This window comes from Phoenix dactylifera, chromosome 15, assembly GCF_051530095.1.
Source record: "Phoenix dactylifera cultivar Ajwa chromosome 15, Ajwa_hap1_PhDact_Kaust_v1.1, whole genome shotgun sequence".
Classification (NCBI taxonomy): Eukaryota; Viridiplantae; Streptophyta; class Magnoliopsida; order Arecales; family Arecaceae; genus Phoenix; species Phoenix dactylifera.
In genome coordinates, this window is record NC_143204.1 from 21,459,863 (window position 1) to 21,484,977 (window position 25,115).

Below are 25,115 nucleotides of genomic sequence, written 5' to 3' on the forward strand. Positions count from 1 at the left end.
TTGACAATACTGTTTACCCGTCAAGCAAGAGCAGAATAGGAAAAGGTCATCCCATGGCACTTCATGGCCAAGGTAAGAAAAAAAACAAGAAAAGAGCCTCCCTATAAAAAAAAGTAGGGGCATTATGGGAAATTCACTCCATCTAATTAATAAAAGTCCCATCCCACCATCTCCCCTTCAAGTGAGTACCCAAGCAGCGACTGCAACATCACACAGCAGCCATTAAACCCCCTCCCTCCTTTTCTCTCTGTACCACCCAAGAGGGAAGAGGGAAGAAGAAACCGAGAGGAGAAAATTAAAAGAATCTCCACCCTCCAAGAAGTCCATTTCCAATCCCCCTTTCTTCCTGGCCCGGCTGGGTCAGGAGTAATGTGAGGGAAGGAAAACCAAGACCAAAACCAAAAAAGAGAAGGGATGAAAGATGAGAGTGGCTTCAGGCGTGTATCAAGCCAACCAAATTTCTTTCTTCCTGATGGCCCACTGCCCAGGCCAGCGCCCAGCTACGACTCTAGCTATTGGAGACGGATGGAAAAGGCAGAAGGCTACAGATTAAATAAAAAAAAAAAACTATGCAGTGGGGACCGTGGGATGGGGGCCTCCCGTGGGTCGGGGGCGGTCGCCTAAGGCCCGAGCCGGCCCTGCAGGCACTGGACGTAATCATAAAGAGGCTATATATACCTTTGTATATATACAGATTAATCATGCACGGATATCAAGTGTAACGCCACATTGTATCAGAATTTAGGCGTGCACGAGATAAACGAAATGAATTAATGGCACCCATCAAGAGCTCACATGAAAAATTTTATGCGCGTGACCAGCGGATAGCATTGTACGTTGATCAATCATATATCAATCAAATAGACGGTTCTGATCAGCCATGCTCCCGTAGGAATTTCTGAGAATAAAAATACGATCATGGCCCCCCATGAATGATTGGAGGGGCCCACAGAACCAAATCCAACCGGACGGAACCCCGTCCGCGAAAGAGAGAAACTGCGGGGGAAATGAGGGGAAGAAGCGAGAGGAAAAGGAAAAAAGTAAGGAGAGATCATTTTCTTTCGTCTATTTTCAGGTCTCTCTTGCTGTCTCCTCTCTTCTATTATCTTCTCTTGTCGAACCCCCGCCATTTCGCGAAACCCTAACCCGCGTCCCCTCGATCCGAGGCGGCCTCCGCCGCTCCCGCCCAGATTCGCTGCCGATTTGGTCGGAGGAATCGATTCCGGCGCCGCCCAAGACGGTCTTCAACGCCTAATTTGGGGGAAGGTGGGCTCCAGCGGCCGGGGACGATGAGCGCCCAGAAGAAGAGGAACTTTAAGATCGAGGCGTTCAAGCACCGGGTCGAGGTCGATCCCAAGTACGCCGAGAAGACCTGGAAGATCTTGGAGCACGCCATCCATGAGATCTATAATCACAACGCCAGCGGCCTCAGCTTCGAAGAACTCTATAGGTCCGCTTCCATTCTTTGTCCGATGCATCCTTTTCTTTCTCGAGTCGTTTTAGTTATGTATTGTATGCTTTGTTTCAAGTTTTGATGGTTCTAATCTGTAACTAGTCGGTGTGGTGGATCTATTAGGTTTTGCACAATCCTCTGGAAATCGGTAATTCGGTAGTTTTATTGATTTCGTGGTGGATTGTTGAATTATAGGTTTCTTTGCGGTTGTTTATGAGGGTTCTTTTTTCCCTTTCCCTATTGAGACGAACCTTTTTAAGGTTTTGAGAGTGACCGGTATTATTATCGAAAAAAAAGGAGTGATCGTTATATCGTAATCTACTGGAGTAGAATTTGGAAAGCTGACACCATCCTATTTCATTATATATTGGAATGGTTGTTCACATGACTGAGGAAATTTGTTATTTGTAGTTCTAGTTGATTATCTCCAGTTATTTTCAGTTATTTCTGTATCCAAATTTGACGCATCGTAGATGCTGCACCACGGGGTAGAAGGGACTAGCCTAAAATGGGTTTGGCTCATAGTTGGCTTGTAGGAAGTACCTTTTTCTAAGTGCACACGATTTTGCCTTTCTCTATTTTACTTTTTATTTCGAATCATTATTATTCAATTTCAATAAATATTGGCTGCTCTTTGCATCAAAGAAATTAATTATTTGTTGATTATGGAGTAGTGTTTTTCCCCTTTCAGTTTTTCCAGCTATATTTGGTTATTTCTTATGTTCTTTGTATTGACAGTTTACGACTTGTTAGGGAATGAACTAATCTGGGATCAGGATTGGCTTGTAGGATGCTTTTGCCCTTCTCAAAGCGGGCCGCTTTGGAGGATCTACTTCCCTCCAAGGTGGGCATTTCTTCCTACGCATCGATTTTACGTCTTATTTTATAGTAGACACATGTCCGTTGGTACCAGAGTGTTTCTTGGGCCAAGGGCTGTGGGTTTAATGAAAGAATGAGCCTTGCAAAGCAAAGTTTTTAAAATCTTGATATATTAGTTATCTCAGTGAGTGGCTGAGACCGAGATGGATCAAGATCTTGGTTTATCTTGGCTAATATGGTAAGCGAGAAAATTTGGAGGCATCTAAAATTTTCTGAGATCTTAGTCAATATTTCCAAACCAAGATATGGAAATATTAGATGATATGGCAAGTCTCATATTAAAAACTGTATCTAACCATTACTTTCGAGATTTGTTATTAAATTTTTTTTGAGGAAGTAAAAAAATGATTAAAAAATGTCGACCGATATGAATATATCACATTGGCTGATATCTCAGATTTTATCGGTTTTATATCAGCCAAGGTAATAGGACCGAGATTTTATATATCATAAGGGGTGCCTGATATTCATACGAACTAAGATCTCAATGGTGATGAAAATGTTGTTGCGAAGGTATAAGTTTGGGAGGAAGCCCCCTTTTAAGCAGCCACCTTTTTCCTTGACACTGTTTTCGTGCATGCTGCTTCTTGTGTGCTTGAACCTTCAGAATAAAGTTCTTTAAGTAAATTAATTATTATTGATTCTAGGTGGCTGTTGGCTGTTCCATTTTTTCTGTTAGTTTTTATATTTATATTATTGTAAGAGTGGACAAGCGAACAATTTGAAATGTGTTTGGCTTGTAAGAGATTTTTATCCTCCTCAAAATGAGCACCATGGGAGGACTCAGCTTCCTTATAGCGGGTTCTTTTTCTCATTTGTATTTTAGATTGGGCATCTATTGACCATGGTTCTATCTTATTAGAATGTTATAATGGCTGTCTCTTCTGCCCATAGACACAAGCATCTAATCAAATTTCTGCCTTGTTTTTGAAGATGCTTTGATCATAGTCCTTCAAGCTCCACCAAAATGTTGCTTATGTTGTATATGTTTTTTTATCGTAAGTTTTGAAAAACATCATCATCGTTAATATCTAAGCATCTTCCCACCTAAATGGGGCCAACAATGGAGCAAAACTCTATTTCGAGCAGGCTATATGGAAGATTTCAACATATTTTCACTATCAGTCAGTTGACAACTTCCCAAGAATTAGTGCTAAATTCTTGTCTAACACGACTTATAGCAGGAGAGGAGACTGCCATGAGACCTGAAAGGCTGTTGGACAAACAGAGAAGAATTACCTAATCAATTGTAGTTTAAACTCATGCAACATGATGAAAGCCTCCAAATTCCCTTAGACATGAAGAGGCAGTATACAAGTTTTAATATAAGGAATCATATTCATTTCTAAGGCACAAATTATATGCCAAAGAATCAAATTGAATAATAGACCCAAAACAACAGCTAGCCTCAAGTTATAGCACATTTTTGGATGCAAGGGGAATGTGATGCAAGAGGTGCTTTTCTGTACTACTACTGAGAAATTCTTTATTTGATATAATCATCATTTCTAGATGATCAAAGCCTACATGCTTTAGCTTTGTGCTGGCTTGTGATACAAGTATAATCTGTTGCAAAGCTTCATGTGATTTTATATTTTTCAATGAAAACTCTCTCAGTTAATGTCATAAATTTCAGCTCTTTGTAGCGGTTATTGATTATTGTAGCTTTGATCAGCAGCAGGTGAATTATGTTTTTGTTACTTCGTGGCCATCACATCTCATATTTAAGCAATACTGCCATACAAAGGTTGAATATTTATGTCTAAGCTTTTTGATTTTTGATGCCATAACCTTAGTTAGCAACATATTTAGGTTCAAGACTTCTGCTTATCCACTTATATCGAGCCATGTTGTCCATTATAACAAACTTGCTCAAATTTCTCCTTAGAGTCCCACACCTATTCCTTTATTGCTTCTACCTCTTTTATCCCTTCAGGTGAGCCTCTAAGATCAACATGTGTCCCCCCCCCCCCTCTCTAATGTGCAGCCAGTTTCTATTTTTTGCATTGACTGAATCTTTGTAGCTTAATTCTACCACCATACAGCATTTCGTGTCACTCTCAACAGGCAATATTTCTTTGCTGCAGCTAAATAGAACTCATACCTTATTTCTCATCCACACTCTTATTGCTGTTGGTGGTAATAGAGTATAAAAGGTAGCCACCAAGATTTGAGTAATTAAATTTAGCTTTATGAATCATTTCCACTAATTGATGTCTACATTTGCTATTGTTATATGCTTTTGTAAAGGCTTGTCACAGCTTCCAACTGTCTATTTTAGGCTTGTCACCTCTTGCTTGTTTTTGTGGCACAAATTCTAGCGCTTCTACTCACTAGGTTCTGTTTTGAGCACACATCCATAGTTTGTGTCATTTTCTTGTCGTCATGCCATCTGTTTGGTGGAATTCCTATGCAAGTGTTTTTTTTTTGCTATACAACTCCTATACAAGTTTAGTTAATTATTTTGTTTAAGTTTATCTTGAGAAGTTCTGGGGGACTCTGAAAGGTGGATACATATGAATGTAAAGTGAGGAAAAAATGTGTTAAAGGATCTAGCAGTATAGAAAGTAAGGAAGACGAAGAAAATGAAAATGGCAAGAAAAAAGGTTTGTAAGGCAAAGCTTTCAATCCCAAGTGAATTGGTTCTTGGGGGTAGACATTTGTGCTTTGAAACTTGAAAGTAAGGACAATGAAGTATTTGTGAAGATTGGTAAGGTTAATGCATAGTGAACATTTCTTCGAGTTGTTTATGCATAGGAACTTTATCAAGGGAAGAGATTTGGTAGGCCGACATCTCAGGTATTGCTTATGCACCATCTATTTTGCAAATTGAGGTAGAAATGTTGCGAAAAGGATGTGAAAATGAAGGCTTTAGTATCTTGCAATATATTTTTAGTGGTATGATTTTTGGGGAGCAAATTGGGCTTTTGTTGTTAACATGCTTATTCATATGATCTTAGACGTACAAAACCAATTGACCGGTGAGATATCATGTTACAACTTCATAAAAGTGAATTTGTCCACAAAAGTTTACTTAAGCTAAATATGTGGACCCCATTTGACGGTATGGGAGGGTGATGGAAAAAATATCGTCAAAGTTGGTGGCAATATTTTCAGAGGGGAAAGAGTCTGCATTTATTCTTTTGTCATTTTGGAGGAAGCATATGGAAAATGTATTATAATGATGTATGAATATTATTTAGGAGTATGTGGTTAAATAGTGATATGAATGAGAGCTAATTGCATCAAGAATCAGCAGTTTCCATTGGTAGATTCTAGTTGTAGTAGGGCTGCACTACGAATTGAAGGAAATTCTTCTCTCTGTTGCTCTTTCCTCATTTGATGAAATGTCGAGATATGTATTTCATTCTTGCTTGACAAGCTAGGGGGTCTGAGAACTTTAGGTGTGTGTTATAACTGGCTGTTATGTATTGATGTTGATGAGATAAGATTGAGTATGGAATTGTGTATTGTAGACATAAATTATGGTGGAGGACTTCAGATGATAAGGGTCTAAATCTCTTATTATGAAGTATATAATCTACAATTTCGGTGGGAATGTAAAAGAACATGAGGCGCTAATCAAAATTAATTGGCCATAGTTCTTAGTTGCTATTTTGTCACTTGTAGGAATGGAGAGATAGAAGTGGGCTACGTCTAGTATAGTTTGGGATGTGGGTGAAGTTGGAAGGGATTTTGGAGTTCTTGGGGGCTGCTGAGTGTTGAGCAACAAAGTCAAATGGGTTAGGGTTGATGGACATAAGATGAAGGCTTGAGATAAGATTATTCAAATTGTAAGCATTGAAGGATTAGTTTTAAAGTTTTTTGACTAGAGAAAACGTAGGGTTTGTTGGAATTGGTGAGGTGACAAGCAAACATTGAATGTGAAATGAAGACTAGACAAGGACCTAATATGTTTGCTAAATTTCTTGCCTAGAAGGGCCAGAAAAAATGTGTATATAAGAGATTTTAGATGAAGTTGTAAGAATTTGAAAAGTTGAAATACTTATTGCCAATGGACTTTGTTGAAGCTTCTTAATAATGTTCTAGGCCCAGATTTTGATGTATCCCAAAATAATGGAGCATGCGAAATTATAGAGGTATAGAAGTGGTAGAGCAAAATTTGTCATAGTGGAACAGGTAAATTATGAGTCCTTAGAAGTTAAAAAGCTAAGCTACCTTAAGTAAATTGACAAGGAGTTATATTCTAATTAGAAGGCGTTGGAAATGTTGTTGTCTTTAATCTATTAGTAGAGGGAGACAGAAAGTGTCTATATTACAAGAAATCTGCAGGTTGAAAGAAAAAGCATGGTTGCAAATGAATCAAATTATTATATCTGTAACTGCTTCCAACTCCTTCACCATTAGTTCCTATCAAGGGTTATATGGTGTATCATTGGAATCTTTTTACATGTAATTTCTGCATACCCATTTCCCAACCTATTTCTTTTGAGCCTTCCCTTCTATTTCTGGTTCCCCCATCGAAGATGAAGTCAAAAGTCTACCAGAGCAAGTCATTGTGGGGTCTTTGATTGAGGGGACAATAATACCATGCTAAGGTATACTAAAAGATGAGAGGGAATATATATACCACCGAAATATTACTATAGAGAAACCAAAATTTGGTAGCTCATTGTGGAAATTAAGTTCATTGGTTCTCTTGCATTCCTTGAATGCATTGGCACTAGTTTTCTAGGAATTAGGGAGGAAACTATGATGGTTCTAAATGAACTTTGCCTCTAGTTTATCATAGAGATTTCATGCTATATCAATGTTTGTAAATAGCAACCTTTTGTTGACACTTTTATGGGTAATGGGGGTAGCATATGTACACCTTTGTCATGCTTCAATTCTAGGGGAAGTTGTAAGAAGCAAGCCGAAATTTTCCAGAATTCTGCTTGACAACATGCTGCATGGAGTAAAAGAAGGAAAGAAATGGCGGTGTCAGGAAAAAAAAATCAATTTTAGCTTTCTATCGAGCTTCTACCGTTCTCTCTCTCTGTTCTTTTATCTCTTTTCAAGTGGATGCTTGGTTCATCCACACAAAACCTTATTTATTCCTTCCACAAATTATGAAACTATGTTTTTTTCTAATTTTTTCGTTCTTTTAATTTTAGAATTTCATGTCTGCAGTGTTGTCTTCCCTGTCTGCACTTCAAATCTCTTTGCTTTTCCACGATTTGCTATCCACTCCTTCCCATCAGGAACTCGCATTTTTGTTCACTTAAGCTCTTAAAGTCAGAAAGGTTCATGTTGCTTTCTCAAGATTCTTAACTTGATTTCTATAGACATAACAATCTTGCCTTTCAATCATGTTATAATAGGAACTTTTGGAAATTCTTAGATGCCTTGTATTATAGTCCAAGCTTGTTCAAGGCTGTAAACATTCTTGTAGAAATCTCTCTGTTTATAAAGCAAACAATTTATAAATTTTGTATTCTCTGCCCTCTTCACTGATTTATGTACGTTAATTGATTTGTATGGCATGCTTTAGTTGAGTATTTAGGTTCCCTTATTTTGTTTTTTCAATGAGTTTTAACTCTTGTTGAGGTTAAAACTCGGCAATTGAAGGATTCCTTGCACGCTTATGTTGATGGTTTTGAATTTTTTTTCAGTATCATCTAAACCCATGGATGGAGTTAGTTTTCAAATGGACTGAGGGTAAGGATGGTGGTTAGAATGAGTTTTACAATGAAGTTTTACAAGGAGAAGTTTGGGAAAAAGAGAACTAAAATCTTGCACTACTTTCATGACATTTATCCCTTGGTCCAGTGGAGCAAAAGGCAGATAAATCCAGAAGCTTATAAATCATTGCATAAGTAAAAGGAGGGAAGACAAATGGGATTGTATCATTGTTCACCTTTATCTGGGAGTTTAGTGGAACCACTTCATTCTAAGGAGACTTTTGACATCAAGCAATTTTAGATCACTCCATATGGAATTTCATGGATGAACGAAATTCATGTTAATCATTGTGTCGATCATGTTTATAGGATCTTTCAGTTGTAATGTACAGCATTTATGATGGGAAAGAAATCTTGCATAAAGTAATGACATATCTAAATATAAATGATGTGGACCTTGGTTCATACCTTGCTTTTGATTGCATAAAATGTTATTATATTAATATGGTTAGGAATTTATTTTATTCTGGTAAGCTTCAGAAGAGGGGTCAAGGCATCCATTTCAAAGAACGTTTCTGTTGTTATACATCTTTGCAAGGTGAAGCCTGTATGGTGAAAATTACCAAAGTGGGCTGTTGGACTGGATTTGGAAGCCCATAGAGAGGGACATTATTATTTGTGCATGTTCCATAGAAAAAATAATTTGGACATATTTTACGAAAAAACTCTTCTAGTTTCACTTATAGCTGAACCTCGTACCCATTTTTTTTGATTTAAATAGGAGAAAAAATATGGCTGATCAGTTTATACGAGCGAAAACAAATACTAATATCTTGCTGCATATAAGTTGATGAGGTAGTTTGGTTGTTATTGGCTAATACAGCTCTTTTTAGAAAACAGAAAGAGGAGGTTCTGTGATGACAATTTGCGCTAGCAAGATGCCACACTTTTATTTGATAAGCTCCATTATGTAAATTTAATCACTTATTACTGTATAATGATTGCTAACTGATATGATTGTTACAAAGTGGTAAAAACATGGTCCACTATCATGTAGAAAACTGGAGAATCTGGGTGAATTATAATGTTTTTCAGCTGATGGATGTTATTTGAATTGTCAGGAGTAGAAAAACCTCGACCTTTTTACTTCAACAAAAACTAGCATATGTTTGTTAATGTATAGGGCTGCACATTTTTCGTTAAATAAGTTTTAAAAGATCCTGTGATATGTTGATTATGTCTATTTAATTCCTATCCTAATAAAAAAAATTTGTTTTCATACTTCACCAATTAATTAATCAAAGAGTCTTTAAATAATCTCAAAACCTATAACTACGAATTTCTAGAAGGCCTGAAATCTGAAGGCAGAAAAATCTAAGTTATCTGTACAAAATGCTAGAAGCTTTACTCCATGAATGCTACTCCAACATCCCATAAGATGGGCTGATTTTTTCAAATAATTTTACAAAGTTATGTCACATTAAGTTGGTTATGCTGGTGATTCTTCTATTAGGCGAAAGCCTTGTCTGGCATTATATAGCCATAACCATAAAAAAAGACTTGTCCCTACTTTTTTGTGTTGACTTTGTGAGTCGCCAGCAATTTCCATGAAGCACTTCTTTTATGTTATTTGCCAGATTTTCCAAATTCTTTCCCACAACTTCAATCCATGTCCGCTTGGTTATGTCTGTATTATACAAGTTATACTAAGATCAAGAAGGAATCTGTCAAGTTAGGGTGCTAACTGATTTATTAGCTGAAATTAAAGGTCTAGGGGGTGTGATTTAAGCTTTTTTAGATAAACATGGAGTGGAATAATACTTGGTATTGATAAAAGAAGAGCTTGCAGTAATGGGTGATTTAGAAATTGTAAGCCTCAACTAGTCATATGCATCCATCTCAAGTACAATGTTTGTATGGGTGGTGACCCTCTAGGTTTGATGGTTAGCTGCTGAATGTGTTGGCACCTGTTATAATGTATACATGGTGATCTTTTATGTATTGGGGATGACTATGTGCCTGGCATTTCCCTCTCCAATGGAATGACAAATTTTTATGATAATTCATTTATCCATTCTAGCTGGTAATTTTCACATTGTTGAATTGTTGTTGACATCTAATACTTTCATTTTTTTAGTAATGGAAGATTTGGATATCGAATTTGCAAAGTCAAAAGTAAAGGCTTTTCCATGTTTGACAAGATACTGTTATTTCAAACATAAAAGGCCCTGTCAGTCTACTTTACTCCAGTTGCAGTTGTCTAGATGAGCAGACATGATCCTTTTTAGCTTATAGAGCATTTATTTGCCGGCCTTTTTGTTGCCAGAAACATAATGGAAACTGAAAGGTAAAATTTGAATGAAGATGTCATATACATAGAGGTTTCTGGTCAAGAAAAACAGTTTGAGTATGCATATCCATATGCTAGTGTACTTTAATGGAATTAAAGATGATGACTTTTTAGAATATCTAGAAAATACAGTTGGGAATGGTTAGAAATGAGTATGCAAGGCAATGAGTACCAGCTAAATTGGGAGGTTTCCTAGTAAATATGGGTTTTGTGTAGTCTTGGTACGACAGTTTTCCCCATAGGATTGGTATTAATACATCATATCTTTGTGCCCTGTACTTTAAGGTATATATTTAAATTTGAGAGGGAATACTGAGGCTAATTAACCTATATCATGATCATGTTGGGATCATGTTAGAATTTAGGTTTCAACCTGCCATAGAGCTTAGTCTGGCATGGGAATCTGGGTACTTAAATAGTCTGAAGTGTTGAGTTGGATCAATTGCATCTCAATTGTCTTAAGCTTGTTTTGGAGTTTGACCTGTGCCTCATAATTTTCTTCTGTCTTTGTTCTATTTTCGGCGTAAGTGTGGAAATACATGCATCCCATCTTTTTTAGACTTTGCATGTTTGTCTCATTCTATGATATTCTGCTGTTTTGAGCAATTTTTCCCTTGCACTTGTCAATTAAAAGATGATGCTTCTGTTCATGCCACATATGCTTTCTTCGCTCTGCTGAATGATGTTCTGCATTCGCACCCATATTCACAACTACCTCAGATTGTTTAAGGTTTTTGTAATTTCATTTATGTTTATATCAAGTTGAAGTTTTTTTGCCATAATTATTCTGAACCAGAACCCCTTCTTTGAGAAAATCTGGGCTTCTCTTGTGAATTCAGGAATGCGTACAATATGGTGCTGCACAAATATGGAGAAAAGCTGTACTCTGGCCTTGTAACTACTATGACATGGCACCTAAAAGAAATAGCAAAATCAATAGAGGCTGCTCAGGGAGGTTTATTTTTAGAGGAGCTGAACAGAAAATGGGGGGATCACAACAAGGCATTGCAGATGATTCGGGACATACTGATGTACATGGATAGGACATTTGTTCCAAGTAATCACAAGACTTCTGTTCATGAGCTTGGACTTAATCTGTGGAGGGATAACATCATTCACACCCACAAGATCCAGACTAGGTTGCTTGACACACTTCTCGACCTCATACACAGAGAGCGAAAAGGTGAAGTAATAAACAGAGGGTTGATGAGAAACATTACAAAAATGTTAATGGACCTTGGATGTTCTGTATATCAAGAAGATTTTGAGAGACCATTTTTAGAGGTCTCAGCTAGTTTTTACAGTGGCGAGTCCCAGCAATTCATTGAGTGCTGTGATTGTGGTGATTACCTTAAGAAAGCTGAGAGGCGGCTTAATGAAGAGATGGAGCGAGTTTCACACTACTTAGATGCCAAAAGTGAGGCGAAAATAACAAGTGTAGTGGAGAAAGAGATGATAGCTAACCACATGCAGAGATTGGTCCACATGGAGAATTCTGGTCTTGTGAATATGCTTGTGGATGACAAGTATGAAGATTTAAGCAGAATGTACAACTTGTTTCGCCGAGTTCCTGAAGGGCTTTCAACAATCAGAGATGTGATGACCTCTCACCTTCGAGAAACTGGGAAACAGCTAGTAATTGATCCAGATAGATTAAGGGATCCTGTGGACTTTGTTCAACGCCTCTTGGATATGAAGGACAAACATGATAAGATTATTAACGTAGCATTTAATAATGACAAGACCTTTCAGAATGCTTTGAACTCATCATTTGAATATTTTATCAATCTAAATAACAGGTCTCCTGAGTTTATATCCTTGTATGTTGATGATAAGCTCCGTAAAGGTCTCAAGGGGGTCACTGAAGAAGATGTAGAGGTTGTTCTGGACAAAGTGATGATGCTATTCCGGTACCTGCAGGAGAAGGATGTCTTTGAGAAATATTACAAGCAGCACTTGGCAAAGAGGCTTCTTTCTGGGAAGACTGTTTCTGATGATGCAGAAAGAAGCATGATAGTCAAGCTCAAGACTGAATGTGGGTATCAGTTCACATCTAAACTGGAAGGTATGTTTACAGATATGAGGACATCCCAGGACACCATGCAAGGTTTCTATGCTAGTCAGTATTCTGAGATGGGAGATGGCCCTACTCTGGCTGTTCAAGTTCTCACAACGGGTTCTTGGCCGACACAGCCCAGTGCCCCTTGCAACCTTCCGGCTGAAATTCTTAGTGTGTGTGAGAAGTTTCGTGCATATTATCTTGGAACTCATACCGGACGGAGATTGACATGGCAAACAAATATGGGCACTGCAGATATAAAAGCAACCTTTGGTAAGGGACTGAAGCACGAGCTGAATGTTTCTACTTACCAAATGTGTGTCCTCATGTTGTTCAATTCAGCGGATTGTTTGAGTTATAAAGAAATTGAGCAAGCAACAGAAATACCAGCTTCAGATCTGAAGCGGTGCCTTCAGTCTCTTGCTTGTGTCAAGGGTAAGAATGTTCTCCGTAAGGAACCCATGAGCAAGGACATTGCAGAGGATGATGCCTTCTTCTTCAATGACAAGTTTACAAGCAAGTTTATTAAGGTGAAGATAGGGACAGTGGTGGCACAAAAGGAGTCAGAACCAGAGAAGCACGAGACTCGTCAAAGGGTGGAGGAAGACAGAAAGCCTCAGATTGAGGCTGCCATTGTGAGAATCATGAAATCCAGAAGGGTGTTAGATCATAACAGCATCGTAACTGAAGTTACCACACAGCTGCAGTCCCGTTTCCTGCCAAATCCTGTTGTGATAAAGAAACGAATCGAATCTCTCATTGAGAGGGAGTTTTTAGAGAGGGACAAAGCAGACAGGAAACTGTATCGATATCTTGCTTGATTCTTGCATGCATGTTTCCTGTGGATTGAGGCCATACTTTTCATTTAAAATGCAGTTGGTAAGAAAATTGCTATCTGATGTATTCATCAAAATGCTTTGCTAATGTTGCTTAGTGTTTTCACTCCATTGACCAGTTTTGATGAAATGCAAAATTTTTACTTGGCATTCTTTGTTCTTTTCACAAGGTCAGCAGAATTTAGTTTTATTTTATTATCTTGCCATCAAAATCAAATGCTCTGCCATGTTTCTGTAAGTTGGTTTCCATTTTACTTTTTCATTTCCTGTTTCAGATGGAAGTCTTTGATGCTTGAGACATGGGAGGGCCAACGGCAAATTCGTACAGCTGAATCATGTTGTGTGCCCAACCATTCTTTCGCAACAAAATCAGGAAGAGGAAAGCCGACCTCCTCGTTCTTGAAAGATTTCATTGTATCATTCTGCCTCATCCCGTGACACCAGTGCTGGTGATCTTAGAAGAGGGAACATTGTTCTCCTCAGTTATCTTTCGAAATGTAAGTTGATTTTAGGTGATTTGTGTATCGTCAGGTAACCATGTTGTTTGCCATTAAGATAGCCATACGGCTTACTTTTCCATTTGTGAAAATGAAGAGTTATCCCTGGCTATATAAGCTGCACTGATCTATCAGTAATTGGGAGACTCATTTGTATATAGTGGGTGGTCAAACTACGGAGATGTTGCTGCTTTGTTGTTACCATGAATGTTTGTGTTTGTGATCCTAGAGTCAGTGGTCACATTATGGCAACCATAGCTTCCTGGCGCTTTTACCCTCATATGTCTCGAGTGCTTGCAGAGAGTTTCTGCATCAGAGATCAGACACTTTATAACACTTGCTCTCTTGCAAATATTGAATGTACTACTTAATTGATTAGCAAGAACCTTATCCGACGAGCTGCCCGTATGGGACCTGGTGTTGCTGCTTGGTGATGGTTCTCCACTGGGCATTAGTGATGTTCGCATGTCTATAGGGATTGTAGATGGGTTTAGTCTCTGGTGTCCGTTATGTTAACTTCAGGTCGTTCCGAGACACTGCTGGTTATTTACTAATAATATGCGGGGGGATCTATATTTTGGCCGTGAGCTTTATTCGGTTCCCAAGTATATATCGTTGCCACCTTCGACTTATAGGGTGCAATAATTTTCCCTTTGCTGTGGGTGTTACAAAAATTTGTCCTGGACTATTTCTCTTTTTGTCGTTGATATTATAAAATACTGTCTTCTCAAATCATCACAAAGCTGGTAGAAGCTATTTCCCAAATCGTCACCAACACCTATCCAATACTATTCCTGAGAAATAGAGGAGCAATATAATATTTGTGTTGCTACGGTATTTGTCTTGTCACCAATGAAGCAGGATATATATCCATATGCTAGTTTGCCACGGTTTAGAGCCATATCATAACAGATTGTATTATTTATCAAGAGGCTAACAACTTCACCATTTGGTCATTTTGATTAGTACAGGTCAATATATAATATAAACAAGTTTCATCTAGGTACTAATACAATGAATATTTTGGTAAAATAATACAAAGAATAGAAACGATGGAACGAATTCAATTGAGTGGTTGCACCGAACCGGATCACACCAGACGGGGTTGAGTTCCACCACAATAAATGCCAGAACTACACCTGTTCAAAAATGGCCAGGCTCTCCCAACCCGGTTTTCGACAGGCTTAATTAGGTATTTGAGACTCGATTAGTCAAAGCCGGGTTAGATTTTTTCAGCCCGATCAGAATTGCAGCGAGAGGCTCAGGAACAACCAAAATTGTGTTGGCCATTCTATATCCTGGCCAGGCCGACATCTAAGTTATGTATCTCTAGTCGGCCACCATAAAACATCCTATCCAGGGCCCAAAGAATGGGCCCAACTACAGGCCCGAAGGCCACGCCGCAGTCTCGACCCAATCCAGGGCCCTGTTCTTGAACCTGACCCGTATCCTTAAATGGCTAACCTGACCCAGACCTTTAGATCCGAACACGCTCGACCCAGACCTAAACCTCACAATCTCTCTCTTCTTCTCTCTGCGCCTCTCTCGCTCCCTCTCCCTTCCACATCCCGTCGGTTTTTTTTTTTCACCAGACCGGGTCGAGCGCGGAAAAAGCCGGGCAGGTTCCAGCCTCGCTCATAACTCTCTCGTGTAATAAATAATTGTATACACTGGCCTTTCTAGAACTATCATTGCTTCCCGTTTCCTCTGCCAGAAGGAGAAGGGAAATAGAGAAAGAAAGGAGAAAGAAAAACACGGGAGGGAGACCGGATCCGAGGAGGAGGTTTGTACGTGATTGCTTTTTTTGGTTTTTCTTTTCTTCGAATTGATGTTTTTGTTCCAGATCGATTACCTGGCAAGTATCCATCGAACTCGTTTCGGAATCATTCAATCTTTATAGCGATTTTCGAGTAATTCCGTTTCAAATCGCATCGGTTGATATATTTTCGTGTTTTTTTTAGCCGACTTTTGCGATTTTTAATGTTTCTGAAATTTAATACTCTCTTGATCAACCTCTATTTTGGTTCTTTGTGGAAGAGATAGGCTAAACCTGGCGGAATCGCTTGAGGCGGAGAGAAATCGATGGTCTAAAAAATAAAAAACATGTTTTGTACTCCTAATAAAATGCTATTAAGCGATTCATTTGCTCTATCTCATTTTTTTTTCTTTGAGTCGTATTGGGAGATTTTGTGATGTTTCATGCAATCTGATTCTCTCTCAATCGTCTGTTTGTTTAGATCTCATAAGCAAATAACTAGCTGGATCCCTAGCAGAGACGGAATTTAGGGTTTCTGGCGAATATGTCCGAATACATCAAAAGCCGAAGTTTTTCTTAATTTTCATATTTTTCGGGCTATTTTTGCGATTCCTCTTGGAATTTAAAGTTCTCATGTTCATCTTGTTAAATTTTGATAGAAAAAGCAAAGGAAAAAAAAAAATCCCACTAACCCTAGCCAAATCCCTTGCAGTGGTACCTCTTCCAGAATTTCCCCCAAACAGCTCCGAGAAAACATAGACTATAACCCTACACTCTTGTAATTCAAAGGAAGGAAGGATGTCCGGCCAAAGCCAGCGTCTGAATGTGGTGCCGACGGTGACGATGCTCGGGGTGATGAAGGCTCGCCTGGTGGGCGCCACCCGCGGCCATGCCCTCCTAAAGAAGAAGAGCGATGCCCTCACTGTCAAGTTTCGGGCGATCCTGAAGATGATTGTCTCCACCAAGGAATCCATGGGCGAGATCATGCGTGCCTCCTCCTTCGCCCTCACGGAGGCCAAGTATGCGGCTGGCGAGAACATCAAGCATGTTGTCCTCGAGTCGGTTAAGTCTGCCTCCCTCCGTGTGCGCTCCCGCCAGGAGAATATCGCCGGTGTCAAGCTCCCACGGTTCGAGCACTTCACCGACCCGGGCGCTGGCGATACCAAGGCTGACCTCACCGGCCTTGCCCGTGGAGGCCAGCAGATCCAGGCTTGCCGTGCTGCGCATGTCAAGGCCATTGAGGTCCTCGTGGAGCTGGCCTCCCTCCAGACCTCCTTCCTCACCCTTGATGAGGCCATTAAGACCACCAACCGGAGAGTCAATGCCCTTGAGAATGTCGTTAAGCCACGCTTGGAGAACACCATAAGCTACATCAGGGCGGAGCTTGATGAGCTTGAGCGAGAGGACTTCTTCCGGCTGAAGAAGATACAGGGGTACAAGAAGAGGGAGATTGAGCGGCAGCTCCAGGCTGCAAAGCAGTTCGCTGAAGAGCAGTTTTCTGAGAAGGTCTCACTCAAGAAGGGTATCTCTATTAGCTCTGCCCACAACCTGCTTGTTGCTGGGACCGAGAAGGATGAGGATATTATCTTTTGATGCAGGAACAACCTTGTGGTGATTAGGTGGGTTGCTCTCATGATGTTTCTAATAAAGGTTTTTTTGCCTTTTTAGTGATTGTGTGCATATTCTATGCTTCGACATTTTTTTGCTTATCAATTCTAGTTATTTGTGTGATGAATTCCATTTTTTAAGATATTTATGCATATAGTATACTATAATGTCGATGTGCGGGATGTTCAGTTAACTACCTAGATCAACGATGTGGAGATGTATCTGGTTTGTTGTATGAAGTTCCACCAATGTAGCTTTCAGGACTTCTTTTTGAGCCTTTTGTGGTTATTCTGATAAAAAATTCTGGATGAATAAAAGGAATCAACCGTAGAAAGATTCTGAAGTTCTGCTTTTGAAACTCATATCTCTATTACAAATATCCTGGGTATTTCATTAGGTGAGGAACTTGTAGAATTCAAAATTCAATCCTGACTATCATGATTGCAGCATATTTATCAATGTGGTGAAGTAAAAGGACCTGCCTGTCATCTAAAGTCAAGTTTGTATGCTTGTTTTTGGTTGATTCTAACTCTTATCCTGATGTTTGGTATCATTTCTATCTTGTGTTCTCTCCCAAATTGGTCAACCTCTGAGGGAAGATTTTTGTGGGCGATTAGTTCATTTGGATATATGGATTCATGAGTTATATGCATCCACTGCTTTTGTCTGTCCTACTTTGTTGTTGTTTATATCTTCTTTGCTTTTGCTTTCCATATTTGCAATCATTTAGGATTATTTCCAATTACTGAATACTTTTTTGGCTTAAAAATTATTCCCTATCATTAAAGTAATACAGAACCCTGATTTTCTGACCATGGATCTGGGTGCACAAAACTAGGACCTATCCATAAGAACCAAGCCCTATTCCACTTAGATTGTTCTTTTCCATCTATTCTTACCCTACTTTACAACCACCATCATAATGGACATATTCATTTTTCAACTATTTTTATCTACCTATTGCTTCTCTTCAGTTTGTCCCCTGTGTTGCGTCTACTGATAATCGTCCTTATATATGTAAATTTTGATTTTTATAAGTGAAGTTGTTGAGCATGGAGGATTAGAACTTGATCGCTGGTTCTGCTTCTTTTGGTTCAGTGTTTTATTTTATTCAGCGTTCTCAGTTTGGAAAGATTGTTGTTATTATGGTGTTCGAATGGTTCACATTGATCAAGCTAGTCAGTTTATTATGAATGAAAAAAAAGGTGGCTGAGGATAGCATGATGGAATCATGCAATCACTAACCTGTGATGTCTGATGATATAAAATGCTACATGGTTGTGCCATGTGGGTAACCGTCTCCAGCAGCATTTTTTGGACTGGCAGATTCATGCACTCAGGATAACGAACTTCGAGACATTATTGAAATTTTATGTATCGTGCTCCTCATGTCCTGAACTAATGAGACCTTCAATGTTCATTTTGCTGCCCAAAGGCCTGATCTTTACTTTCATCATAAATAGCAAAGACCGGATCTTCAAATTGGTAGCCAATATGTTTGTGCTGGCCTGGAGGGACCTATCAACAAATCGCTAGCCAATATTTAGGGATACTGGAAATAACACTTTGGAATGGGGGAGGATTGCTACAGTTGCACAGGCCTGCTTCCTATATTTTTACTATCACCATTTTCCTTTAACTACACCAAAAACTAGTCCATTTCCAGCTCCCTTGATGCGCACGCGCCCCCACAAACACAAAAACTTTATATTAATATAACCAGCATCATATGACAATGGTACTGTTTGATTTGGTTGGGCAATAATACCACCATAATTTCCCTATTTTCAGTAGATTAACCCAGTTCACCAGAGAATATGTGAATACAAGTTTTACAATTAATACTTATTATTTTTGCAAAGTATATTGGTTGTTGACCATCATTTCCAGGAAGAGGCTGCAGATTTGTGATAATCCTGAACCATGTTTGTCAGTTTATCTAAGGTAGTCTTAGATAAAACCTGAAGCTGGGATGGTAATTGAAATCTGTCAATAAACAAAAAGGGGAACAAGCCTGATCTTGAATTCTTGATTATGTCTGAAAGACTGCAAATTTTCCTCACTGCGAATCTGATATCAGAACTCGATCGCATATATCAGTGAATGTCTTCACATCTGATCCCCACAGCCTGCAACAACACAGATTACTAAAATATTTCAGCAAATATAGTGACATCATCCTCATACAGATAATTAGTGAACCATAGAGCAATCCATGCCCTTTTCTGTAACAAACACATCCACGTTGGGAGAACAAGAAACAAATGATATGGAGTTTTCGAATTGGTTGCTGAATGCTTGAAAAGCGCACTTTTTTGTACTTTTTCTTGATATATAATGCACATGGATTCAGATTTTAGAGAGTGTTCAAAATAGAAAATGGGGGCAGGTCTTAAGGAATGTGACTACGCAATGACATAAGGTGCACTTACCAGCAATCAATTCCAATGGCATTGGCACCGGTCTTATCTGCCCTTTCATCATCTCCTACATGTACTACTTCGCCAGCCTCCATGCCAAGTTGGTCTGCGAAATGGTGTGCAACGACAAAAAAGGACTGGACTTAGGGAGAAGGTGATTGAAATTTAGAGCTTTAGTATATCAAAGTGAAATATACCAACTTCTCACTATCTTTAGTATGATACCAAATTTTCCATAAAAATTCAACTACTTGATAATCTCAATGAGGCATGATGACATAAGCAGACAAGGAGTCTGCATGTATTGTTTCTTTAAAGATCAAAGTTAGCAAAGTGAACTTGTCAACTAGCCTATAGTGAAAAATACAGAGTACAACTATTGAACTTCACCTTCAGAGGAAATGAACACACAGCTAAGAAAATTATCACATCAGGGTTTGTGAGAAATACAAACAACAAATGCCTCCATTATACTTCTTGAAATCCTTTATTTTACAATGCACTACGCTACATGATGCAGGACCAAAAATGGTTGGCCTGTGTTGCATGAGAGGACCATAGGAATAGGATAGTTTAAGGTTTAAGGCTGCTTTATTGCTTGCTGTCCAAGTTCTGAGAACAAAACAACAAAGAACTAATATTAGTTTTTTTCGGTGAAGAAAGGATCAAATAACCGTAATCTAGGGTTTTATGTGCGAAGGAGGATAGGAGAAATCAAGGACTAGGGTTTTCAAGGTTCAATTGAATAGTTCATTTTAAGGTTATAGCCACCTTTCAGCAATTAAATGTGCACATATTTAAATAAGCAGCAATAACTTTCAGATCTGAACATTCAAATAAAGAGAATAAGTATTGAAATCCCTACTGATTGAAATCAACAAGTTTTTCAATGCAGTGATTAAATACTTGAAAGATATCCAAAGGAAACTTAAATCTGGTAATCTTTGAAATAATAGCGGCAAGCATTAACGGAAAATAATATAGAGAGCAGAATTAATAGAGAAAAAGTGACGATAGGAAAGAATGGAAGAGAGAGAAAGGGGAAACAAACAGCTCACAGCCTTCTTGAATTCATAAAAACCTTTCAACATAACTCGCCTTGCAACAGACTCTTTATGGACTCTTCATAGACCCAACAAAAGCCCTAGAAAGTTTCTAGATGGAATCATCTAGGACTCTTACAAATAAAGAAAGAAATCCCTCAAAAATCTCACTAATTAAGTACCTGTTTATGCTACAGTAACATGAACAGTAACTCTTAGATGCTTTTCTATCTAAAACACATCAATTAATTAAAGAAACAAAAGACGTAAATGAGACTTAAACAATTTTTTTAAATAGAAAAGAAGCTTGGACTATTGCACTTTTGCTAACCAATCTATGGAACCAAAGGATGCTCATGTCACTAAATATTACTATTTTTTATCTTCCATGAATAAGTTTGTTGCCATTTCGTACCTAGAGCAGCTCTGAAAATCTCTGCAGCTGGCTTTTCATACCCAGTCTCCGAAGATATGATTATGGCGTCAAACCTAGAAGAAAATATTAGAGCAATTCAATCGCCAACAATGACATACAAAATATGTTGAGAACTTGAGATTATGAAGAAAAGCACCAGGAAGATACAATTATGGCAAAACATGCTCAAACTGGTAGTAACTACTGGTAATCTGTGGTCATCTCAAATTACCAATAAAGAAATCAAAAGAATATAACATATAGATACAATCCTGCTTACTGGTCCCAACTGTCTTACGGTTATTTATAGTTCTATAAGTTCATTCACAGAAATGTTGAATAGAACATAAGGGTTATTTGAAGATCTAATGTTGAACTTGCTAACGCTTCAGCTAGTCATGCTATTATTCTGTATATATGGCTCAAGAATAATTAGAATAATGTCAATACTTCTATTGAAATGCAAGCAGCACGATCAAGGCAGCTTCCTCATCTGGCTATACTGAGTATCCAAATATCCTTTTTTATTTTCCTTTTCCTATTCAAGTCTAAGCAGAAGTAGAAATTTCAGCAAAGAATGTGCTTGGTACACCCAATATAGCTAATCCTATTTAACAAGGTAATTTTGGTAAGGAACAGAATCCAAATATAAGAAGCGAAACAATAAAGTGCAGCACTGAATATATATCGTACAATGGGGAGAAACAATGAAGTCATACAATATTGAGCCTGCATAAGACTGGGAACAGAAAAAAAAAATCCCTGGCTGAAGGGCATGACATGAGCAGATGCTCAAATCTATCCACATTATCAAGCATTTTGCACTACGAATTGAAACTTTCAGGGCTTCCATCGGATTTGTATTAATGCAAGCATGCATGCATATGCACACACACACTTCTGCATGCCTGTGCGCAGTTATGTGTGTAACTTGTGCATCCATGTATATGCATGCATGCTTCTACTGCGAAATTTCAATGAGTAAGATGTTAACAACAAATCCTTGAACAAAATCCAGTCTTCAAATGCTAGCAGATCCAACCAAAAAAAATAATATGGGACATAGAAACTTACATGTGTGCAACATCGAGGTCCTTCAGTAACTTGCGCAGACGTGTATCAAAATTTGAGACAACTGCCAACTTAACTGTTCATGAACATCAAAAGTCAAGAGACCATAGGAAACAATAAAGATTACAACATCATGCAAAAGAAAAATGGTGAAAAGTACTTGGCTTATATGACCTCCAGCATCTTTCAACAGACATAATGCTTCATAAGCCCCAAAAGGTAGACGCCATGCATCACCATTTGCATAGTGCTGGCAGAAAAGGCTAACAATTTATCAACTTCTTTTTCTGTTAATGTCCTACGATCTTAAACAAATAAATGAACTACCACAACCATTTGAGATTGACTTAGTAGATGAGTAAAATGCATTGACTATTTGTCAAATTTTTTCCCCATATGACAGTTGGATCAAAAGGGTGAGCCTTGGTGCAATAATAAGGTTACTTCATTGTGATCTGGAGGCCACAATTGTAGAACACGAAAACAATCTCTCCTCATGTAGGGGTAAGACTGCATATTTGACCCTCCCTATACCCTACAATGCGGGAGTCTCGTACACTGGGCTTCCCTTTTCTATTGACCAAATAAAGGCATGTACCCATGAATTTATCATACACATCCCAGACATGTGGCACTCTATCTATTAGAGCTCTTCAGCATAACAACAATGCATTAGAGAAACTTTTTGTTGGAATAACACAAACCTATATTAGCATAGCAGAGAGAACCAATACTTGATTGATTTTCCACTTATTTCAAAGAGAAGCACCATGCTAGACACATCTCAAACTCATGATTTGGGAAGTTAACTTAGCAAAGAATTCAGCTCATGGTGTCCTCTCACCAGCATGGCTTGTCAACAAGAATTATAAATTCAAGCAGTTCCTTGGATAAATCCAGTTCTAGTACATTTAAAAGCTCATCACATTATATCTAGAGTTAAAGTTTAGTCAATGGATAGATTAATCCTCCTAACACTGAGAAGTGGTACATTGAGCCAATCTCTAATTTTCCGAAGATGAAGACTACTCCCTCACAAATTGACTGCATACTAAATGACAAAATGATGTTAAAAATATTTTAAGATAGCTATGCACAGTCTACTGTATCTGAAATTTTTAGCACTGGGTGGAAATATAGCACTATTCTTCGCTTTTAAGTGCCAAGAAATGCTACTATATTCCTCATTAGGATCATGTGTTTGTATACCTATTAATACAAATGACCATATGTTACAATATTCAATCTATAAACATGACCAACAAGCTTCATCCCCAATTATTCGAGGTTGATCCTATGAAATCTCATCATAATATTATGGCTGCATCCTGTTGAAGTGAAAAACTATTCAAACTCCTTTGAATCAAATTCCTTACTTATCAAGCAAGCTTAATAATAATTTACAAAAGGGCATGTCTTGGTTCATGAACGTATATATCAGATGAGAAAGAACCTCACCTCATATACTTCTTCGAAATAGTCATTATCAGCACAACCTGTGGCTTCAGAAACAACAAGCCTCCAGAATGCCCGCCCGTCACCCTGCACCCAAAACCCAACCCTTCCTTTAAAAATCCAACTACCCTAACACCATTTCTTTTGTTACAGTTTTTCCATTGCAAAGACTTATAACAACAGACATTGAATGTTTATTTGCTTAAAATTGCCGACACCTGGTAGCGAAGTTTATCAGGCCATGGGGCAGCGAAAGCCTTCTTGAACCCTTGCTTAATATCGCTCTCTGTTGCATTAATCCCTGGACACATAGTTATCATGTTTTTTTCATAAGATTCATACTATTTGATCTTTAATTAATTTAAAAAAGAACTTCTCTCCTAGTAGTATGCGAGTAATAGTGCATAGGATTCATATGATTTGATCTTTAATTAAGATAACAAGAATATTTCCCCAACGGGATGAGCAGAAAAAGGGAAGGAATCGAACTAATACCATATTTTCTCCCGATTGAGGCGTAGGTCTCCTCCACGGGCCTCGCCACCTGGAGAAGCGTGCCTCCAGCGTCGAGCAGCAGCCCCTCGTACGCCCTCCGCCTCCTCCAGACGCCGGACGCTGCAGAGAGAAAGAGGCTCACGTTAGTTACCAGACACCGGATTCCCCCATAGTATGCCCGCCGCCGCCACTGGGCGCACGATTGGATCGGGCGGCGAAGACTAGAACAAGAAACCCTAAAGTGAGACAAGGGGCAGATCTACATGAAAAAAGAATGGGATTAGAGTGATGATTTGAGCGAGAGAGAGAGAGAGAACAAACCCGTCGTCATGGGGATTGCCATCGGAGGTCGGGGAGGGTAGGGGCCTCCAGCGGCGGCGGCACGACTGAGGAGGCCGAGGGATCTCGCCGGCGGACAACGTCGCACTAACCGGCAAGCCTCCATGGGTGAGCATCAAATACATCTTTAAGTTTCTTAACCACCTATACAAAGATAAAAGACGTTAAAAGAAATATAACGCTGGTTTTTAAAATATAAAAAATGATGTAGTTATATATATATATATATCACTAAGCAAATGGCGCCTGCGCGAGTGGAAGTTTCATGGACCTTGTTTTGCTGTCTTGAGTCTTCCTACTAAATATTCGATCTCTATTCAAAATAACTAAATATTACACTTAACTAAGGGTTACTGGTGTAATTGATCCAAGCTTGGTTTGAAATCTATGTCAAGCCTAAACTTCATGATCAAGTTTGATTTGTTTATTATTATTTGATTTTTAATCCAAATCAAGCCAAACACAAGTCTTGTTGATTAGTTTAATGATCTTAATTTTTGGCTGAAGGCAATTCAAGTATAAATCAAGTTTAGTTCAAGCATGATTTTAAGACCGGTTCGAGCATGTAACGCCAAGGGACTAAACAATATTGACAACATTAATAATAAAAGCTAATTATGATTTTGATCCAATAATCTATTATATATAACTTAATATACATTGTATATTTATATAATATAAATGTATAATATAATATATTCGAGCATTATTAAACCATGTTTTGACTTTTGATTGAGTTGGGTTAATTTTTGGCTTGGATTACAATTAATTGTTTTTTTTCGTGTGTGTGGTTTTGAACTGGGCTTAAAACCGAA

The 25,115-nt window shown here is 38.4% G+C and overlaps 2 protein-coding genes and 1 pseudogene across 14 annotated transcripts; 2 read left to right on the forward strand and 1 right to left on the reverse strand.

The window, feature by feature from the left end:
- The first annotated feature begins 963 nt into the window (after nucleotides 1–963).
- LOC103719999 (cullin-3A-like) lies at nucleotides 964–13,899 on the forward strand. Of its 6 annotated transcripts, none has more exons than XM_088711654.1 (4): nucleotides 993–1,450; nucleotides 2,207–2,297; nucleotides 11,146–13,371; nucleotides 13,477–13,899. In XM_088711654.1, the coding sequence occupies exons 1-3, from the start codon at nucleotides 1,399–1,401 to the stop codon at nucleotides 13,184–13,186; spliced, it is 2,184 nt and encodes a 727-aa protein (XP_088567780.1). In that variant the 5' UTR covers nucleotides 993–1,398; the 3' UTR covers nucleotides 13,187–13,371; nucleotides 13,477–13,899. The 6 variants fall into 6 exon arrangements, with proteins under 6 accessions (XP_008807720.3, XP_008807721.3, XP_088567780.1 ...); XM_008809501.5 differs by having other exon boundaries at nucleotides 1,001–1,450; nucleotides 11,146–13,244; XM_088711653.1 differs by having other exon boundaries at nucleotides 1,012–1,450; nucleotides 2,192–2,297.
- A 1,442-nt stretch (nucleotides 13,900–15,341) lies between these two features.
- On the forward strand, nucleotides 15,342–17,189 carry LOC103720000 (V-type proton ATPase subunit D pseudogene; annotated as a pseudogene). Of its 2 annotated transcripts, none has more exons than XR_015973603.1 (2): nucleotides 15,342–15,481; nucleotides 16,167–17,189. The product of XR_015973603.1 is annotated as a V-type proton ATPase subunit D pseudogene, transcript variant X1 (transcript). The 2 variants fall into 2 exon arrangements; XR_015973604.1 differs by having other exon boundaries at nucleotides 15,344–15,485.
- Nucleotides 17,190–18,753: 1,564 nt separating this feature from the next.
- On the reverse strand, nucleotides 18,754–24,561 carry LOC103720001 (Haloacid dehalogenase-like hydrolase (HAD) superfamily protein). 6 transcript variants are annotated; one of them, XR_015973602.2, is made up of 9 exons: nucleotides 24,283–24,561; nucleotides 23,962–24,182; nucleotides 23,685–23,767; nucleotides 23,470–23,553; nucleotides 22,172–22,261; nucleotides 22,015–22,087; nucleotides 20,941–21,014; nucleotides 19,495–19,588; nucleotides 18,754–19,191 (listed from the first exon to the last, which is right to left on the reverse strand). XR_015973602.2 is itself a non-coding variant. In XM_088711656.2 (9 exons), the coding sequence occupies exons 1-9, from the start codon at nucleotides 24,423–24,425 to the stop codon at nucleotides 19,122–19,124; spliced, it is 903 nt and encodes a 300-aa protein (XP_088567782.1). In that variant the 5' UTR covers nucleotides 24,426–24,552; the 3' UTR covers nucleotides 18,754–19,121. The 6 variants fall into 6 exon arrangements, 5 of the variants coding, with proteins under 5 accessions (XP_088567782.1, XP_088567781.1, XP_026665373.3 ...); XM_088711656.2 differs by having other exon boundaries at nucleotides 22,186–22,261; nucleotides 23,685–23,752; nucleotides 24,283–24,552; XM_088711655.2 differs by having other exon boundaries at nucleotides 22,186–22,261; nucleotides 24,283–24,548.
- Between the last annotated feature and the right edge of the window lie 554 nt (nucleotides 24,562–25,115).

Coding starts and splice junctions, on each gene's coding strand:
- LOC103719999 (XM_008809498.5), top strand. CDS start 1,290: ATGAGCGCCCAGAAGAAGAGGAACTTTAAGATCGAGGCGTTCAAGCAC. Junction 1,451..11,145: donor AGCTTCGAAGAACTCTATAG/GTCCGCTTCCAT, acceptor TTGTGAATTCAG/GAATGCGTACAATATGGTGC.
- LOC103720001 (XM_088711655.2), bottom strand. CDS start 24,425: ATGTATTTGATGCTCACCCATGGAGGCTTGCCGGTTAGTGCGACGTTG. Junction 22,088..22,185: donor TCTGTTGAAAGATGCTGGAG/GTCATATAAGCC, acceptor GTTCATGAACAG/TTAAGTTGGCAGTTGTCTCA. Junction 19,192..19,494: donor GCCATTGGAATTGATTGCTG/GTAAGTGCACCT, acceptor GTGTTGTTGCAG/GCTGTGGGGATCAGATGTGA.